We start from the raw sequence: 21,125 nt of genomic DNA, 5'->3' as shown, positions 1-21,125 counted from the left end.
TTATTTCTATAGTTAATCTAAACCAAGTATTCTTTCACTATAATCTGACTTCCCAGAAATTTCGAAGACTGTTATATGATGTTACAAACGTGTAATTACTTATAAGATGCAGTTAAAAAAAGCGAGATGCTCAGAGAGAACTTTCTCTGCTACCTGGTTACATAGATACTGTGCCATTTGCTGTCATCAATCGGGAAGTCTGGAAATTCCAAACGTGTGGACCCGGAGCCCAAATCCCAGAGGAAGGCCACTTTCCCTCGCCGCATCTCCACTGCCAGGAAATCAGCCTGGGGTGCAGGGCATGAGTTGGGATGAGTTCACATGCCAGACTGTGTGCATGACCACCAAAACACTTTAAAAGATGGGTTCTTACAGCATTTTCTCTATTTAAAAAAATAGCTGAGCTGGAGCATGACCTGGAGTATTGGTACTGGAGATGGTGGCCACCGTTGGCCATCAGTGCCCACCACCCTTGCCCAGTGTAGCCCTCCATGAAGCCTCCCATGAAGTTCTCCAAGAAAACTTGCTGGGGGTTACCAGCCTCTTATCGGGGTCATGAGGGGAGGCATTGCACTTGTTTGTTTGCCCAGCCTGAGAAGGCAATGCATGAATGTGAGATGTACAGTGAGACAAGAGCCATGAAATCATACATCACGGACTGACCTGTGCTTTGAACCTTGTACCTTAAGAAGACATTTCAGATGGCATTTGTGCCTGCTAATATTTTCTGCCCTAACATACCCAAGGGCTCTGACCTGTTCCCAATGACACAGTCAAATGAATCAATAGTCTTCCATAGGGGACGTACCCTCTGGGAACCCTGGGAATCTCGCTGGGTGGAAGAGCCTGGGGGGAAGCTTGACGATTCTGATATGCCCCTTGTGGTGCACGCCTCCACTCCTGGTAACGGCCGCCAAGGTCGACAGACCCAAAGCACAACTCCGTGGCTTCGGAGGTCACAGGAGACATTAAGAAAAGCTCTGTCCCACAGCTCACAGTTACGATGGCAGAGGGAGGTACTTTTCATAAATGCCACTCTTCTCCTCACGGGCATTCAGTTCTGTAGTTTGATTATTTTTAATCTAATGTTACCAGTTTAGCAAAAGATTAGTTCTCGTAGAAGAATTAGTGATTTCACAAAGGCCCTATTTTTTTTTAACTGATTCAGAAAATATACTCTGTCCCTAAGAGACTCAGCGTTGCTTTTGCGGGTCATACTCACACTGGTGCTGCTCCCCAGGTAGAAGAGAAGGTTGTCAGGTTCGCTTGTCTTCACATTTAATGTTAAGCTGTTATAGTTGGTAGAAGAAATCTGAGGCTGGTAGGCCCGGATACAGTCTCTGTCTGCAGACACAGCAACTTTGATCTGTAGAAGGAAAAGGGAAGTGTGCCTAAGTGCCTAAAAATCATTTAGGGCCACACAGTGGCAGCACGCCTGGAGCTGAACAGTGCTATTCTGTTCCAGATCGTCACTGCTAGTGGGTTTCCTCTCTGGATAATGCACAATGTTTCGTGTCTCATAAGGTGAAAGTCAGATGATGCTGAAACTTATTTTATTTGGTAAAATATTTTAATATGGAAAAGTCAGTCAGGTTTTAAAAGGGAATTTTATGTTGGGAACTCTATCATGTGAGACTTAATTCCTTAAAGACAAGGAGCTTATCCAAATCACCTTGGAATCTTATCCCTGACACAGGACATTTGATGATCATTTATGGAATAAATGGAGGGTTGATCTACTTATTCAGCAAATATTTATAGAGCAATTATTTCACTTACATATTTCTCTGATAAGTATTACTTGCATATAATCCTTATATTAGCCTTCAAGATTATAAGTTTATATTAACCAGAGCACTTGGAACCATCCATCGGGTTTACATTTATTTGGTGACTGGAACTAAACCAGATGGAAACCAGAACTCTTGTAAACCTACAGCCGTTTTCCCAAAGTGAAGTCACTCAGGCATCAAAGAATCCAGAGCTCCTTTTTCTTGGCTAGAAACTTCAGGAAGATACTCTTTAGACCAGAGGTCACATCTGTCGTCTATAGGTTCCCAGGAGCAAGACAAATGATATTCTCTCACGTCTTATTTCCCTGAAATGCCTCTCCTTTGGCGCAGGGCCAATGCCATGTGCCGAGGACGGCCAGGAAGCAGTCTCTCAAATTGTGTGTTTTATGCAGTTAGTGACCTGGATTTGTGCAGCATTCATGCAATTCAAGCTGTTTTGTCAGAATCATAGAGATGAGGCCCACACTGTATGAACATTCTGAAGAGTACTTGGATTATGAACACAAAGTTGGTAAAATGATGGAAATAGGACCATATGCAACCAATGAGACTTACAGGGATGCTGACACTCAGATCTAATGTGTTCTGTGCCATCTAGCTAATTGGTGCAGATCTACAAATCTAGGCCATGATGATAAATGTCCATAAGGGCACAGAGATCTCTTTGCTAACAACATTCTGAAACACACCAAAAGAAGCAGGACTCAAAGAAAATGAGACTAATTAAATGGACTTAAATATACTTAGGTAAATATATATAAGACAAGGCTTTAAATATACTTGGAGACAAGGCTGTGAGGAATCTGGGGTTACTAAGAGCTGGTTAGTAGAAAGTGTGACTGAAGGCCCTTTGCACAGGAGGCCTCTGGGACTTGCAGTTCCAGGAGCCTCAGCTGCAGGGGTGCTGGGCACTCACAGACGCTGCTTGCTTCCGGGCCTGGCTGATCAGCAGTTTGATTTCTGATAGGTTTCTGCTCAGGTTCTCTTCTAACATCTTCAAAGGCTTCAGCCGATCGAATAAAAGGTTCGCTTGTGTTTCCACATCTTTGACTTTTCTTCCAGCTAACAAAGCTAAAATATGAGGTGGCGAGAAAGTTGGCAGGAGGGAGGAAACAAGAGAAATGAATTGGTCATTACTAATGCACTGGATAAACTAGAATATCCTAATAATCAAATCCTTGGCATTTTGGTAAATATATGAAAAATGCACCAGCACAAGGCATCACCCAAGGCCCTTCTCTTCTTATAAGTGCAAATCCAGATGTTGGTGCATTTTTATTTTTTAGGACTGCTGTTTGTGAACAAGGCACCACTGTGCCCTTGGCAAACTCAAACAGCTCGTCGCAGACTTTCCTAATGGGAGGGGAGATCACGACCTACTGGTCACTGAGGAGTCACGGAGGAGTTGGTCTGTTTCTTGTAACGTGGCATTAACCCTGGACAGGTCAGTGGATGTATTCAACAGCTTCTGGCCCAATCCCACGACGTTCTTTAGAGTGCTCATAGCGCTCTGATTTGCAGATGTGGCCAGCTCTTTGATTTTGCCGCCTTTGTCTCTGACACCTGAAATAAATTTATACGCAAGCATGCACTCTAGTGGTTACACACAGAGAAAACCAAAAAACCACAACAAATGTAATTTTACACAGACACGTTACAGAATTTTTTGCTGGTTGTTGAACACAAAAGGGGGCTTCTGTTTTTAATGGCAATATTAAGGCTGCATATCAAACGCTCTACTGCTTCCTTTTATGGATGAATGAAATATTTTTGATGACAACCCTCTGTATTGAAATATGATTTCAATACATAACGAGATGCCATGTGCTCAGCGTCTTACATGTTAATAATCTAAACTTCTTTCTTTGGTCCCTTTCCTATCACTGCCTTCTCATGGTCATTAACGCTGTCTCCAAATCATTCTGTGTCTAGATAAGAAGGTTTGGGAATTTAAATCTGTAGGTGACATGGAAGTATCCTAGGCTAGAGGAAGTGTACCTGCCCACAACATCAACTGGCTGCTGGAAATAACAGTGCAGTAAAAACTCAACGGTCACTAAAGATAAAGTGGAATTCAGTTATTCTAGAAAATCTGGTTGATGGGTTTTTTTAAAGGCACTCGTATTCATTTTTAAAGTGTTTAATCACAAACGGGGCAAAGATTAACACTAGAAGAAGCTGGATGAAGGGTATGCAGGTGTTCTTTTTACTCTTCTTGCAACTCTTTGGCAAGTTGGAAATTGCTTCCAAATAAAAAGTTATTTTTGAGTGCTTGATCAACAAACACCATGTATCCTTAAAAACAGATAAACAAGAGAAAAAGAAATTTCCATATCAGAAAATGTTCCATTGATTTAAGTCAGTCCAAAGCGCTGCAAGTCCAGCTCCCCACGGTAACTTTCATGCTTATAAGATGAACCAGCAGACAGAAGAACTTTGGAGATGTTTGGCTATCTTATAAGACTTTTAAAATAATCTTATAAAGAAAAAAGAAAAGGTTGAAGGAGTGTAAAATAAATCACCTCAGCACAACTCACCTGTTATACTTTTTAAAAGTTACCCTATTAAAAATTTTAATGAACACTGCATTTCCAAACCATCAATATTAAAGTGATCTATTTTAGAATGCTTATCACCTCACAAAGGAAGATTTATTTAATTTCCAAGCAAGAATTCCCTAATTTCCCACATTTGTAATGAATCTACCATTTCCCCCTAAAGCAGGAACGTTCCAGCTTCTTTACTTCCTGGCTTCTTTGAATGGCCCTTCTTTCATCTCAGGCCCATTTTAAAAGTAAGCAATTAAGGGCCTCCCTGGTGGCGCAGTGGTTGAGAGTCCGCCTGCCGATGCAGGGGATACGGGTTCGTGCCCCGGTCTGGGAGGATCCCATATGCCGCGGAGCGGCTGGGCCCGTGAGCCATGGCCGCTGGGCCTGCGCGTCCGGAGCCTGTGCTCCGCAACGGGAGAGGCCACAACAGAGAGAGGCCCGCATACCGCAAAAAGAAAAAAAAAAAAAAAAAGTAAGCAATTAATACGGTAGCATAAAGAATCTAAGGCTTTTGTTTTTCAGGTATAATTCTACTACTTCAATGCAGGTGTTCTGATGTTATAGAAAACATAATGATCTTCACTTCCAAACCATATTCCTCTGCCAATCTTGGCCTCATTTCGGGTGAGGGGTCTCCATCAGACTTGAGGCAGGTCTTCCTCATGCTCATGTGTAAGGGTTTTGCAACAAGAAGATATTAATTAAATCAAGAACTCCCTTTCCACTTACCTTCAGGAATTGCTCTAAGTATCAAGAGTGATTCATTGGTCTGCTTAGTAATTTTGTCAGCATTCTCTTGAAATCTCTTTGCAGTATTTTTCAATTCACTGAGTTCCAATGCGATACCTATTCAAAGGGGAAAAAAGTGTTCCCTTTTAGGCTAGTCCTAAAAAGTTGCCTAGATGAGAGCTTTATCATTCCTGACCCTTCTATAAAATCAGCAGCTTTCTAAAGAGACCCCAAATATTGAAAGTTTTTCCGGCAAGACTTAGCACCACTCATTATAAAAATTGTGTGTTTTGGGGCTTACTTGATCATTTTTTCTACTTTGTTTCCCTTCTCACTAATATTTCTTCCTAAATTCATGTCCAATTTAATTAGAGCTCTAGGGTGAAAAACCGTTTAAGTCACTCAGTCTTTTTTTTTTTTTTTTTTTTTTTTTTTTGCGGTACGAGGGCCTCTCACTGTTGTGGCCTCTCCCGTTGCGGAGCACAGGCTCTGGACGTGCAGGCTCAGCGGCCATGGCTCACAGGCCCAGCCGCTCCGCGGCATGTGGGATCCTCCTGGACAGGGGCACGAACCCGTGTCCCCTGCATCGGCAGGCGGACTCTCAACCACTGCGCCACCAGGGAAGCCCTAAGTCACTCAGTCTTAATCAGACTTACTAACTTCCTATCCACACCCAAATCTTGGCCACCTTTGTCCCCTAGGTTGTAAGACCCCAAACATGGGCTCCTGCTCTGGAATCTTCTCAGTCCCCCACCTGCTTCTCAGCCAGGGTCCCTCCCCTACTTTCCTGCTCCCTTCTGACCACCCAATAGGCACTCAACTCGGCCTCCTTCACGTTTGATCAAAGCTGTTGGATCAAAGCTTTTACTTTTAAAATTGCTGTTCATAATACACAATCACATTTGGATTCTGAACACCTGGTTGAAAAATAAATTATTGATAAAATCCATGATGAGCATGATGGTTCTGCATAAAATTTTAATTGCCAGAAAGTTCACTATTTTGTGGCCTACAAAATACCTTTAGTTACGTAAACTAAAGCTACCGCCCATCAACAGTGATTAGCTAGAGTTTGTGTTTAAAGCTTTATGATCGAGAATCAGGGACTTTTTATATTGTGAGATGAATATAAATTCTAAACTGTGCCACTCACAGAGAAACAAAAAATATGCACCTATCCAAGCCCTTGGCTCAGACAGCTGTGGAAGGGTCCAGGACTGGACATGGAAGTAGTCTAAGGGGTATGAGCCTTGTTTATGGCCCACTATTTACTCCCATAGGAAAAGACAATATTTTTGTTGTATTAGAGTATATTAAGGTGATAGGTACACTATACGTTATAAAACTTGTATGTTTCTCTTACACAACAGATTCCTCTGCCATTTTGTGTTATGCTTATTGGATAACTCTTACATATGCCAAAACCGCTTACTGAAACTCTTGGGAAAAATGAAACTGCATAGGTTTTTTTTTTTTTTTTTTTGGCAGTACGCGGGCCTCTCACTGCTGTGGCCTCTCCCGTTGCGGAGCGCAGGCTCAGCAGCCATGGCTCACGGGCCCAGCCGCCCCGCGGCATGTGGGATCCTCCCGGACCGGGGCACGAACCCGTGTCCCCTGCATCGGCAGGCGGACTCTCAATCACTGCGCCACCAGGGAAGCCCCTGCATAGGTATTTTTTTAAATAGATAAATCAATAATGATTTAATTCAGTAATTATTTAATAAGAACCTACCACGAGTCTAACATTACGTTAGCCCTATGAAGAAGACACAAGAGGAATCAAACATAATACATCTCTTCAAGAAACTGTGAAACCCTGAGAGACGAAGAGAGAAGCACATGAAACCACAGAGAACCTGAAAAACGCTATGAAGAACAGCCGGGGCTCAGGCACTGAAGCAGCGAGTAGAGGTTCTGGTTCTCACGGAGGCTTATCGAGTCTACAGAAGATTGGAGGGGGCTGCACATTAAATGAGATGTCACTAAAATAAAAATTATATGATGTGTCTGTGATAGGAAACTGGAATATTATTGTGACAAAGAAATGTTAAGCTTCAAATTGCTCCAGGAAAGACGAGTGTTTTGGAAGTATGTTCAGAGATGTGTCCACAATCACTCCGATATCAACACAGTCCAAGCTGGAAACTGACCTCCATGCTTTCCGCTCAGGCTATTGCCTTCTTTTAGAAATTCAGCACTGCGCTGGAGAGCCACTTTCCCATTAGAAACAAGAGATTCTGAGGCCTGTAAAACAGGACAATTTAAACATAGCAACTGGAGGGCAGGGCGGAGGTGGGGAAAGCAACTCCATTCTATCAGAATAGCCTCCAGTGTAGCTCCAAACAAGGAAGTCGGCCAGATAACAGGCAGTGACAATTTAAACGGTCCTATCTTATGTTTAATATATGTTCTAGTTTGTGGCTGAAGAGAAAGAACACAGCCATTTTTAAATCTATAAACACAAAAACCAGCCGTTAAATGAAGATCTTCACCACGGGTAAGAAAAGCTGTCTCAAGTGGATATCAAGTAGCATCATCATTTTTGTTCTAAGAATTATTTATGACTTAGGAAATGAAAACTTACATCACATGATGACAGAGCCTTAAACAGATCCCACCAGAAAAGAATGCTGACAAGCATAAATTTAAGCCGCTGCATCTCTGCTCAAGCACCTCATGGCAGGATCGCTGCTCCTCAGTGCCCAGAAAAGGAAGGCGCACACGGAAGCCCCCAGGGCATTTCGTACCATGCTCGCCTTGCTCTGGGTCCTGAGAGTATCTTTCACCAACTTCTCTGATTCTTCAATCAGGCTCCGGATGTTGGAATGGACATGGGTTGCACTGGTCGCATTTAGGGACACATGACTAACATTTCCAAGGCCACTGTGAAATCAACGTATTTAGAGATGTTATGATCAACTAAATTGAACTACCCCACTATTCTTCAAAGCCTTCCAGTTTCTTCCCCCTTAGAGAATTATCATCAACAAGGAAGACAGGATTTCATGTCAACATGTGGATTTCCCCTCTAACTCCAAAAGTAATCTTAAGAAGTGATAACACTAAGAACTGCTGTTTAATTAACACCCAAAGAAGAGATGACTGCTGTGTCCCATCTTTTAAACCATCCATTCTTTGATCTCTGTTCAAACCCCCTGCGTGTGTCTGGGGTGCTGCTGCATGTTTGCATTGGTTGTAATCTCTCCTCCTACGGCATGTGTTAATTAAAAAAAAAAAAAAAAAAAAGCTTCCCTAAGCATATATGGGGATGCTGAATCTTATTCCTCAAATAGTATAGACCAACTTGAGGAAATTCACTAGGGGTTTTGGAGGAGCATCAGATAATATTTCAATCATCTGAACTTTACTCTTGTAAGTGGGCAAATCACTCAAGAAGTTGCCAGCTGGTAATGGTGCAATTTCATCCAGCTCACTCTAGCTTCAAAATGAAATCTGACAATTGACACATCTTTGCCTGCTGAGTAACCTACTTCATTTTCTTCCTGAGGTTATTGAGTTGGGTGATTCCCAAACCAGACACCAGCAGTTATTACTTGTTAGTACTTCACTGGCAAAATTCAGTGACTTATAAATAAAAGATAATAATGTTATTTAACTTTATGTATCACACCAAATTGCTTTTACTACTCATACTAAGTAATAAAGATTTTGTTTTAGCTACGCCTGTAGTCAGAACATTCTTTTCTCTTTTGGGAAACGACGAAAGATGAAGAAAGGAGAAGAACTGAGTATGTAATTCCATTTTCTGATTCCGATGGCAGACATAGGAGGTAGTGCTCAATGCAGCACATAATTTAAGCAATAGTCTATGTTATTCAATACATCGTTTTCAATTGCTTTCATTGTGTGAGCTAATCTTTTATGGCAGCATTCCTCAAACTGGAAAAATATTTTTCTCCTTCCACAAAACACACCCAACACACAGAAACACACATATCCCAGTGTGTCCAGACTTTTTCCACTCATAATTTATAACAGATTCTAAAGAAATAAATGTACCAACTAACAATATTGTGTAAATCACTGATAAGGCCTAAAACCCCGATTCCCTCATTTGCTGCACATTAGGTCACCTGAGTATCTTAAAAAAAAGGAAAAGTACAGCTCACACCCCACAGTCTTCAGGGGATGGGAGAGAGGGAAGTGGACACATGCATCAGTATTTTGAAGTTCCCCAGGGTATTGTTGCAACAATTTGGGAACCACTGGCCTACAGCTGTGCTTCTCATTTAAAGGTATTTTTAACAAGCTGAGGATATATTTGACAAATATCCAAAAATATATGTTAAAATTATGACAGTACAATGGTAGACCTTCAGGTAGTAGAAAGTAATGGAGATGGTATCTTTCAGGAGTTGGAAAATAGATTCCCACCACTTCTAATAGTCCAGGACGGGCAACCACAACCTGCATCCACGCATAAAGCCCGCCGGATCACAAGGTCCAAGAAGACAAGATGTATAAATAAATCAATATCTGGTTCTGTCCATATGCAACCTAACAATAAAGTCCTGAGCACCAGGTAGATACTTAAGGCCTCGATGGCTTGATATCAGAGCATAATATTTGTTTACATTCCTATCTGGTTCGGTTTGCATTTTTCCATCATACGGTCCTGCTGATGGTCAACCACGTTACCAGCCATGGGAGAAAATCCTCCTTGCCATGGAAATAAAAGAGAAGTCTTCATTTTTAGACAGAAAAAGAATTTGACTCAACACTGTGATCAAAAGAGCCATGCTTTTTCTCTCTGATCCACAGCTCACAACCTGAGAATTCCTGCAAGGTGTGGTCTCACCTGTCCAGAGCACCTGCCAGTGTCTGGAGCTCAGTGGCATGATCCTCCGTTCTGTAGACAAGGTCCAATGCTCTTCTTTTGGACATCTGCATGACCAGGTCATCTACGTGGTGCCTGATTTTGGCAGTCCAGAGAAGCAGCTCATCCCGGTGATGCTCTAACTTCTACATAGAGAAATTAACATTGTGACTACATGGGCAACTATTTAACAATGTATCTGAGACGGGGGAAGATTCTTTGGAAACTTTGGGTATCGCAGCTGTGCTGAGTTGGGACTTACTGCTAGAGCCTTTCCCGAAGCATTTGCAGGCGCAGCAGCAGCATCAAGCAGTCCTCTTCCTTCGGCGATGAGCACTGACGTCAAGTTTTGTTCTTCTTGAACACGCAGCTTTTCATCCTGCAGCAAAAATCACCTCTAAGGATGCTTCATAAAAGCAAGTCGGCTTCTGAACCTCGGTGCCTGACACTGTGTGCTGAAGTTAGCCTTCGGGGCTCATTTTTCAAGAAGCTAAGACCGGTATCATTTACATGGGAGAATTTGGTACCAGCTCTAATGGGGGGAGAGCTGGTAAGACTCACGTTGAACTCTCGCAGGTTGGCCCTGACGACAAGCAGCAGGCGACCGCTTTCCTGGGTCTTCCTCTCTGCTTCCCTCAGGAGCTCTTCTGCCGCCTGCACTTTACTGTTGTGTCTTGAAAGGAGGCTGCTTGCTGCTTCTTTTAATACCTCCAACTCTTCCTGTGGCTTCTGGTAATTTTTCTGAATTTGTGACAATAAATCTTCAGCAGCCCTGGGAAAATAACAGACGGTTCACATGGTAAGAAATGAACACCAAAGCTCATATCATTGAAGTGACAGTGGAAGAAACTTTTTGTTGTATACAGGAGGTTCTTATTAGTTATCCATTTTATACATATTAGTGTATATATGTCGATCCCGATCTCCCAATTCAACCCACCACCACCACCCCCGACCCCGACGGTGGAAGAGACTTTTACATAATCGTTCTGAGTTTCTTTGTCACGTCCTAAGTGGTACCTCGTAATCTCTTAAAAAGGGAAACGATTTTTCTAAGACAGCTATTAGTATGGCAGATTTACACTTTATCCTTAATAAACTCTCCTTATTCACAAACTTACTAACGTATTTTACTAATGGAATTAAAAGAAACCATCTCAGTGAATCTTGATTCAGAAAATTGGGACCATAGTCTGTGAATGACAGCAACTGAAACCTTTCATTATCATGTGGCCAGAAATTGAAAAAAGGAGACTCTTCAGTGATTTGCTCTCAAGTTACCAGTGTATTTATATAACATAAAGGTTTTTCTGCAGCTAGTTAAAAAACAGATTTTATAAAAACTTTCAAATCCAAATTGCCATAAAGAGATAATTTGTACCATTGATAAAAGCAAGCTTTAGGAAATCGAAAGACATTTTCCCCTATTCTTTTATAAATTGCTATTTCAATCAAATTTAAAGCTCTATAGAATGATACAATTTTCATACTACAGAACTTTGCAGTGGTTGAATATATCCCATTAACTTCTTGCTTCGATTTGTCAGAAGAACTTTGAAAAATTTCATGGAAAATGCCTTGTAAATCACCCTGAGCTTTCACATATTATCAGATCGCTGGGCTAAACACCACAAAAAAACATTTTCCAAAGATACATATTTGAACTCTGACATCATTAGAGCATCATCAGGAATTATTTGACCATTCTTATGATTTTTAATGATTATAAAAATGATAGCAAGATGTTACATTATGATACAGGCAACAAGAACTAAAAAAAAGCACATGGAAAACACACAAATAAATCCAATATAGTCCTAACGTCTGGCCATGAATCTGTCAATTCATATTGTTAAAGAAGGTATCTCTCTAAGAAATTTAAATATAGAGGTCAAATTTTCATCTATGAAATGAATTTATCACCTAAACTGTGATCAGATGAAATGATATAGTCAGCAGTGACTTGAAAGACTAAAACGAAAAAACACAAAAACCCTCAGCACTCTTCCTTAGCTTCTTCCTGTAAAATTTATTTAGTTAACACAGTAAAACAGTGTTTTTCAAACTGCGTTTCTCCACAACACTAGTGCCGTGAACGGGTAAGCAAGTTCCACGAGGAAGGGCTGCGAGGTGCAGCACATTTAGCTGTGTTCTCCAGGCTCCTTTTGGAGGTCCATGAAACATCAGCCTGAAGACTTGTAGTAAAGACCTTGTCTCTCCTTAAGACACTGCATTTCCCAAATTATCTGGGCACAGGACACATTTCTTTAGTGAAATATCTTTTGATAGGTCGGGGGACACCTGCGTGGAAAACAGTTGGGAAACACAGCTACAAAGGAATAATGTATAGGGTGCAGTCAAGGGAAAGATAGCAGGCCGGTGCTGGCTACCCTCAGAAAGGCCTGCTTGCCAGGCTGGCCCTCGGCTGGCGTCTGCAAGTGCTCCCACTGTCCCCTGACCGATAAGGGTGGCTCACTGCCTCGACTGTTTGTGCAAACTGTGGTTTAGGCTGAAGACCTGCTTCCCTCCTGGGAGTCTGGAATGTGGGTATGTGCTGGGCAGAGGGAGCCTATGGGACCAGTCCCCACTGAAAACCTCGGATGCTGAACTCTATGGGCTTCCCTGGGCCTCACATACAATCTGCTGCATTTTCATTGCTGGGGGGAGAGTGTGCTCCGTGGTCCCTCCTGGGATGGCGAGAGTGTGGGGAGCCTGCATGGGCTCCTCCCAGCTCCCCTGCATCTTCCTCATGACCCAGCGGTGCATCCTTAATACGCCACTCTAGGAAATCTCAGCCCTGAGTCACGGGAGTCCTGGTGAAACTCTGAATGTGGAGGTGGCCTTGAGGACCCTGACACACGCACAATAAGCAACTAGGTTGTATGCTAAGTACTCTCACTTACAGGATTGCCATACTTCAGCATAAATTATCAATGTTCTAAGAATTATAATAAAAAGGCTGAGAAATAATTCCTAAAATAATCCATGAAATTTGAAATGACTTAGATACAGGGATTATCTATGGAAGAAAGTGGAGGCCTGAGAATGCATTTAAAAATCTTTTTTAAATGTCTCAGTAGTAATAATTTAACTTACAAATTAAAGAGAGAGATCAAGAATCTTATTAATAACTTTATTCCAAATAGAAATAGAAGAGCTACAATGACAGAGAAAGGGTGACAGGAGGAGGGCCTAGTGGGGATGAGGGTCAGGGGGCACAGGTGGGGAGAGGGCCCCCTGCCTTCTCCCCTTCCTCTCAACTGCTACTCAGAAAGTCAACTTTTCCCAGTTGGACTATGAGCTCCTAGTGGGCAAAAAGGCTTTATTGTTCTCTTTTGTGTCCCCAAGTCCTAGCACAATGCGGGCCACCTGTGAGCTCAATCCACTTTACTGACCAAATGACATGACTGAGGAAGATACTGGTGGGGGGAGGACCCCTGCAAAATGACTCCTGGGATCTGCAGGGATTCTCCGTCCACGGGAGAGATGTGCAGCCGAGGGAGAGAATGAATGAGATGACGGACCGTGTATGGCGCTGGGAGGACCCTGAGCCTAGGATGAGCTGGAGCCGGGTGGGTGGGGGGAGATGGTGAGTGAAGAGGGAGGCTGGAATGAATACGTGATGTTTACATGTTGTCCAGGAGGCAGCGGGGAGCTGAGGAAGGTGGTGAGAGAGCAGGGTGCCCTGGGGTGGCTGCCTCAACTGCAGGTGGGTCCTGGGACCACCTGCATGGAGGTATGAGCCTTTCCCTGTGGGGTCCCCGCACCATGTATCCAGCGAAGGGAGGATGCAGGGGAGGGGCTGGGTCAGGGAGAGGTGATTACAATCTAGTGTAGGTGCACAGCCATGGTCTCTGAGCTGACCATCGAAATTCCACCCACCCATCTTCTATGGACTGGGTCTAAAGTGGTACTTCCTGTTGTTTAAGGCTGGAAAATAACGGGGTTTAATGTCAGACCGATTTAGGTGTGTAGCCAGATTCCATATTGTCCTGCACGTGGGGCAAGTGACTAATATTCTCTGGGCCTCAGTTTCTCCAGCTGGATATTTCCCACCTAACAAGGTGGCAGGGGTGAGCACCTGCAGTCCATGAGGGGTGAAGTCCACACTGCCCAGCACAGAAGAGGTGCTCCATAGACGGCAGCCCCTTCCCCATCCCCTGGGTCCTCGCCCACTTCTCGAGCTCCCCTCGACCAGTCCATAGTCCTCTCAGGGCCCTTCTTGCGCCCTAACAAATGTTCTGGTAATTAGATGACTAGTCCCCTCTCCAAATCCCATGCGACAGTAAGTTCCTCCTTTTGTTTCTCACAGAACAAATGAACAACAATGTCAAAAATCCCATTCAATGATGAAAAAAGATGTAAGCTCAGCTCTCCCGTGTGCTGCTGGTAGAAGTGGATGTTGTTTTTAAAAACCTTTTAGAAAATAATTTGGCAGTGCAAGTCGGGAATCTTCAGAACGCAAACTCTTTGGCTAAATGATTTCACTCCTTACCATGTACCCTGATAAGATAATAATGTGAAATACAGAAAAAGATTCTTATCTAAGTTGTTCATTACAACATTATTTAAAATAGCAAAATATATTAAAAATAGTTTAAACATCTCACTATAGAGACTGGAGTTTTGATGGAGTATTATGTGACTAAACCAGTACTTAAGACTTGATCACAACCTGCCAGAGAGACAGCTTTGCTATTACATCAAGTAATTACTGTGTGAAAATACTAAGAAAAAAGCCTGAAAGCAAATCACAAGCTCCTAGTGACCATATCTAACAATTCTTTGTGATCTGCCATTTCACATCATGGGTTTTGATGAAAGTGTGCGCATGACCGAGCTAAGTTAATCTGGCATGATGCCAACTGTCCTAGCGTTCACAGCCTCAGCGGTAGCCACTGCCTGTGTCTGCTTCCATGAGAGTTTACAGTATTACACTTCATCTTCAATAAAGAGAGTATCATGAGGGTTTTTTTGTTCACACTAAGTAGAAATGCTGTTTCAGGGTCACAGAGGAAAACCGAGCCTATGACGTAATAGCAAAGATAGAAATTCTACGGATCACGCTTTCCTCCTGCGGAGGGGCCAGCACCCAGCTCTTCTCCTATGACCTTCTGCCCCACTGAGAGCTTCCTTTCTTTCTCCTCCTCCACTTGCCTCCCTCCCCCTCAGCTTTCAAGTTCCTACCTCTAATGGGTTGTGTCATGAATGGTATTCAGGCACTTACTTGAGTTCAAGGGTGGCATTTTGGTGCAACTGCAGGAAATTCCTTTTCTGAATGATTTCCAGCAATGAAGTAATGTTCTTTTGCATATTCTGAAGAGTAGAACTGGGTAACTGGCCATCTTCATCCAAGGTCTGATTTAGAGTTGCTGCCCTTTCGATGACTTCTATGGAGAAAATTTATCAATCATTGAATAAGTCTCTCAAAAATGGACAGTAGTAAAATGGAAAAACTTAGAGCCTTCTCCAGTAAGGCCTGCTCTGTTCACCTAAACTGGGTTGAACCTCTAGCTGGGCCAGGTCAGCCCATATATCCCAATGCACTCTGGACATCCTCTGTCAAAACACTCATGGACTTGGGATTACTGGTTTATTTCATGTCTGCTTCCCCAGTACCCATAAACTCTGTAAGGGCAGGGGCTGTGCCTACCATGCTCACGGCAGCATTCCCTGCCCCTGGCACAAACATCTGCATGTAGAAGCACTCAGTAATATTTACTGCAGGAACAAACCACCAATACTTGATACTACTCTTTTTTAAAAAACATGTCATTTGTTCTAATAATATCCTTACCTTTTGCCCTATAAAGTCTGATTCATATTGGAGTCTATACTTTTTATGCCCTTACACCATAATCCAAAAAGAAAAGCCAGAATTTCTGGTAGCCAAAAAACTTGACAGTAGCATTCTAAAAGCCAGGTCAGATGGGACATCCCAGTTGAGTAGGGAGTAAATTACTCTGATATTAGGACACACTTTGGGACCACACTGAAGCTCCAAATCCCATCAACTCCTGTTCTGGGCAGAGAGATGGTGCTGAGAGTTTAGCTAAGCTACCCTGTGGTATTGCTGCCTCTGTGTCCATTTCATTCAGCTAAGCGGGCTGCAGGGACCTTAAACTAACACTGGCCCCTCATGCAAGCATATGCCCTAGATGCAGCCGCAGAGGCAAAGCAAATGTAAGTTCTCGATATGACTTCCTCAATGGCCCTAGTGATCGACAGTCTTCCTGTCTCCCAGCACCTTCCCCTTACATGCCCTGTAGATAAGGTCCCCGGGGACTTACCAAAACCCTGCTCTTTTGCTTTGGATTGGCCAATCTGGCCTTAGCCCAGGAACCCCAAAGCACTCCACGCACAAACCCTAATAAAGGCCTGCGCTCCAAGTCCTGTCTCCCTCTCTCTGCCTGCACCCTGCCTTGACCATCTCGCATGGCCCCTTGAGATGGGCTGGCTACTTCCTCAGGCTGGACCACCCCGAGTAATCAACTGCTCTATCTCATCTTCTCTCGTGGTCTGTTGTTGGACCTCGGCTCACCACTCGGCAAATGTGCTCCGTTTAATAAGTGTTGGGGGCTTCTCTGGTGGCGCAGTGGTTGAGAATCTGACTGCTAATGCAGGGGACACGGGTTCGTGCCCCGGTCTGGGAATATCCCACATGCCGCGGAGCAACTAGGCCCATGAGCCACAACTACTGAGCCTGCGCATCTGGAGCCTGTGCTCCGCAACAAGAGAGGCCGTGATAGTGAGAGGCCCGCGCACCGAGATGAAGAGTGGCTCCCGCTTGCTGCAACTAGAGAAAGCCCTCGCACAGAAACGAAGACCCAACACGCAAAAATAAATTAATTAATTTAAAAAAAAAGTGTTCATTTGACAAATTCATAATGGATGGGGAGGCACCATATCTACTTGATACTAAGGACCGAAGTATACGGCATAATGTGGAAAAGAAAAAAGGAAACATCCATTTTTTACAAGATAAAACTCTCAATGAAAGACAACGATGTGGACACAGGGAAGGCTCCAGGTGTCCAGTCTAGGAGTCTAGGACATGGTTACTCATGTGCTGAGTGAAGCGAATAAGCTTTTCCTACCGAGGAAGGCAGACCTGCCAGACGAGGCTCCGAGGACACTACCTTGGATGTCTGCCTGCAGCTTCTCAGTAAACGTCAGGAGGTCGCGACTCTCGTCGAGGATTCTTTCGGTGGCCCTGGTCACGTGCTGCCTCCGTGTTAACACTCTGTCCAGCTGATGGAACATAAAGGCTCAGTTTAGTTTGACTTTGAATACAATGCAAACTTCGGCACTCCAGATGTTGTCTCTCTCTTTTTTTTTTTTTGCTGTACGCGGGCCTCTCACTGTTGCAGCCTCTCCCGTTGCGGAGCACAGGTTCCGGAAGCACAGGCTCAGCGGCCATGGCTCATGGGACCAGCCGCTCCGCAGCATGTGGGATCTTCCCGGACTGGGGCACGGACCCGTGTCCCTGCATTGGCAGGTGGACTCTCAACCACTGCGCCACCAGGGAAGCCCCAGATGTTGTCTCTTTTAAGCAACAAACATATTCTAGAACACAGAGTGAAGATGTACATCATCACCTACGCTAAGGTCAACAGTTGGGTTGGAAATGGACTAGGTCATTCATGAAATGATTTACTGCTTACTCTGTGTGAGAAAAGATGGTCTATTTTTTTAAAGGCAACCTAATTGACCATGAAGCCACAGACTCCCCCAGTGTTTCCATTGTGAAGACCTCATGTTCACTTTAGGACCCAAATATGAAGAACCTAGAAAGTAAAATCTTATTAATTTCTATTGACCGTGAGAACTTAGTCAAGGAGTTAAGACACAGAGTTAGGCAAACGGGCCTGCTTCTGCCAGGATGGAGACCTGGTACTCAGCACCTCCCAGCCTCATCAGTAACCTGGAGTAATAATAACACTGCCTCACAGGACTTCACGATGATTATATGGGATGATGTCTTCTAGGCCGGCAGTCCAGGGGCTGAGAGCTACTCTCAGCTGTTATTTTTATTAGGAATGTTCTAATTTGTGAAAAGAAAGGTTTCACAAATTACAAATGTAATTTCCAGGAATGTGAAGTAACTCAGAATGGTTCTAAAAGTGTTTTCTAGTCAAAATCCAAAGAGAATCTTCTTTAATGGATAGAAGAATTTATTTTCATCAGCTTATCACTTCCTACCAAATGTTTGCTTGCTGAGCTACTTTAAAGCCCACACATAAACCCTTAATCTCTTCCCAAATCATCATTAATTCTAAATTAACAGGAGCCAGGCTAATACATTTTAGGGTGCACGATTGTATACGTGTGCGGATGTTGAGAGACAGAGACAAGATACATATATACACAGATACACTATCATACACATATCAATGTGCATACATGCATATCTATGTGTGTGTGTGTGCATGTGCACACACACACACACACACACACACAAAATCCATGAGTGAAAATTATAAATTTAGCAATAGGCCTCCCTCACCATCTGCAAATGAGCAGATTCTTTTTTGGTCACTAGAAACCATTCATCTGGCATGGGCTAAACAGAATAAATAACCCCCTGCTGACATCAAAGTCCACAAATCAGAAGCACAGGGCTGAAGCCTGAGTGTTGCCAACACCACACAAGGAGGTGCGCTGGTGTTGGGGGCAGGGGTGGGGACCTCTGTTCTCCCCATGTGCAGTGAATCCAGGACAGGGAAGAAGCCCCATCTTTTCATGCCGCCCACCCCTGGCTCACAGGAGGAAATGAGACGCGATGGTAAAGTGGCAGCCCGACTCCTCCCTCAGCGGACAGGACAGCAGAAATGAAATCAGGAGCCTCTTCCCACAAAAGCACAGAAGCTGGCAGCATCAGAACCAATCTGAACACAAAGTAGCTGGAGCACAGCTCCTGGGAGGCAGAGGCCACCCTGATCTGATCAGAACCTTCCAGGCAGCCCCCGGCAAGGGCTCACAAGGGCTGGGGTGGGTGGGGGAGCGGGCCCTTTACGTGAAGAACTTACCTTCCTTTGCAGGTCCTCTGTTCGTTCTGAGACACCTTCAAGCTGAATCTTTGCCAGTTCTTTCTGTATATTTTCTTTTAATAAAGAGTCCTAAAAGAATGAAGAAAACAAACTGTAATGCTTCAAAATAAATCTTCTGGTTCTTAACTAACAATCACCTGTTATTACCTTTTTTGTTCATAGGAAGAAATTCTTTCCTTGAAATTGCATTCAAAAATAAAATGAATCACATCCACTTAAGTTTTGACTTCAGCAACATGGTTCCATACTGCCATCTTTTGCACTGAATTTCCTATGTAGATGTGAATTTAAAGTCTGGTGGGTTATGCAGAACTGAACTGTTGCAATTCCTGGGTGAGTCTGGCCGAACTTAACAGTAGAGTCGCATAAATTTTAAGTATAATTGCTAACACCTCAAAAAACGCTTACTAAGCTAAAATACAAAAGTATTAAGTAAAGAAAAGCCTTTATAATTACTAACAACTAGGTGCTTAATTTATGCCAACACTCTTCTAATTTCTTGACTTGTATGACTTCATTCAAACCTTATACCAACACTGGAAGGGGCTAGATTATTGTTTACGGTCAAGACAGTTATCAACTTGCCCAAGTCGTAGTGTAGGTCAACAGTGAAAACAAGAAGAAGTGAAGGGTTCACAACCTTAAACTCCTGAGAACTTTACATAAACATAAAAAGTCATTTAAGGGAATTAACAAGGTGGTTTCAACGAGGGAAGATCACTCAAAAAGAGTTACAGTTGAAATCCAGCGTTTACCGCACGTGGTAAAAAGCAATATAGTTGTACTGCTGGAGCCCAAACTGACAAGAGGTAGTGCTTACTGACTGTGTCTATAGCGAGTGGAAAAGAAACGTAAACATTTCTTTCCTTCCTTTGTTTTCGTATCTTTCGGAACATTTCGTTCCATTTGAGGAAAACTAATATAGGAACATCTCTTAGAGTTTCCTAACCTTTCTTAACTCCATTATATCTAAAGAGAAAAGACCGGGATTAACAAGAGGGGATCACTGAAGCAGCTGGATTCCACTGTGCGCACGCGTGCGCGCACACACACACACACACGCACACACACACACACGCATTACTGCATAACACAGTGAATTAAACATCTCAAATTCTAATGCATAGGCTTTAAGCCAAATTAAGAATCACATTGTTTCCCAATTAGAATGAAAAAATGCTGTCTAGTAAGTCAATTTCTTACCTTCCCACCTTCTTTTGGACCCAGATCAAAACACAGATTTTAACTAAACATAAAACTATGATTTACCCTCAGAGATTTTCATATAGTCCTCCAGGGAGGAGGAACTTTTGTGCCCTGCAACTCCAGTTAAGAATAATACACTGACAGAAAATAGGGCCTCCCTGGTGGCGCAGTGGTTGAGGGTCCGCCTGCCGATGCAGGGGATACGGGTTCGTGCCCCGGTCTGGGAGGATCCCATGTGCCGCGGAGCGGCTGGGCCCGTGAGCCATGGCCGCTGAGCCTGCGCATCCGGGGCCTGTGCTCCGCAACGGGAGAGGCCACAACAGTGAGAGGCCCGCGTACGGGAAAAAAAAAAAAAAAAAAAAAAAAAAAGAATAATACACTGACAGAAAATAGTTCACCTTCATTCAGCACATTAAAGAAGATGCCATCCTGATTCCTTTTCTGTGTTTGTATTAGGTCAGCTGTTTTCAACTATCCAAAGACCTGTTATAAACAGGGGTGAGTGGACTTTGTCTTATTCGAAAAGGCAGGAGAAAGAGGAACACAGAGGAAGAATCTACAAGGAGGCATCTATGGATCAATTCTTGACCAATTAGAGCTGTCCCACAGTGAAACGAGTTATGTGGATGATGCAGTCCCCGGTCAGGTTCAGGGGAAGAAGGCCTGGCGCCTACCAGCGCTGGACACTGGGACTGAGGCTCCTGCACCGATGGGGAGCGTGGACAGAGAAAATGACCCCTACCGTCCAGGCTGACTCTTCACCTCCCCACGACACATATTTCTACCTATCTCTGTATTCCTAGTACCTACCCGGAGATATTTCGTTGTATTTTCCAGGTTTGACAAAATCCTATATGGGACAGGGACGATGCCGGAGAGGTTCACAGAGAGGATGGCATCACCCACATGGTCCATGTCATTCAGCAGCACGCCTACACATTCATCGTCACAGGCTGCAGGG

At 43.6% G+C, this 21,125-nt stretch overlaps 1 protein-coding gene across 1 annotated transcript in view; it reads right to left on the bottom strand.

The window, feature by feature from the left end:
* Nucleotides 1-21,125, bottom strand: part of LAMA1 (laminin subunit alpha 1) — a gene marked incomplete at its 5' end in the record, with an annotated part of 146,381 nt that overhangs the window by 34,373 nt on the left and 90,883 nt on the right. Inside the window, 14 exons of the mRNA XM_082641419.1 lie at nucleotides 154-287; nucleotides 1,223-1,366; nucleotides 2,710-2,864; nucleotides 3,174-3,356; nucleotides 5,072-5,188; nucleotides 7,222-7,315; nucleotides 7,819-7,954; nucleotides 9,891-10,054; nucleotides 10,171-10,287; nucleotides 10,470-10,680; nucleotides 15,136-15,298; nucleotides 17,048-17,159; nucleotides 18,938-19,027; nucleotides 20,975-21,117. Of these exons, the coding sequence (XP_082497545.1) occupies nucleotides 154-287; nucleotides 1,223-1,366; nucleotides 2,710-2,864; nucleotides 3,174-3,356; nucleotides 5,072-5,188; nucleotides 7,222-7,315; nucleotides 7,819-7,954; nucleotides 9,891-10,054; nucleotides 10,171-10,287; nucleotides 10,470-10,680; nucleotides 15,136-15,298; nucleotides 17,048-17,159; nucleotides 18,938-19,027; nucleotides 20,975-21,117 (1,963 nt within the window). The remainder of the gene's footprint in view (nucleotides 1-153; nucleotides 288-1,222; nucleotides 1,367-2,709; nucleotides 2,865-3,173; nucleotides 3,357-5,071; nucleotides 5,189-7,221; nucleotides 7,316-7,818; nucleotides 7,955-9,890; nucleotides 10,055-10,170; nucleotides 10,288-10,469; nucleotides 10,681-15,135; nucleotides 15,299-17,047; nucleotides 17,160-18,937; nucleotides 19,028-20,974; nucleotides 21,118-21,125) is intronic.

This window comes from Mesoplodon mirus (genome assembly GCF_964341445.2).
Source record: "Mesoplodon mirus genome assembly, chromosome: 13".
Classification (NCBI taxonomy): domain Eukaryota; kingdom Metazoa; phylum Chordata; class Mammalia; order Artiodactyla; family Ziphiidae; genus Mesoplodon; species Mesoplodon mirus.
This window is presented reverse-complemented; position numbering and strand designations above follow the sequence as displayed.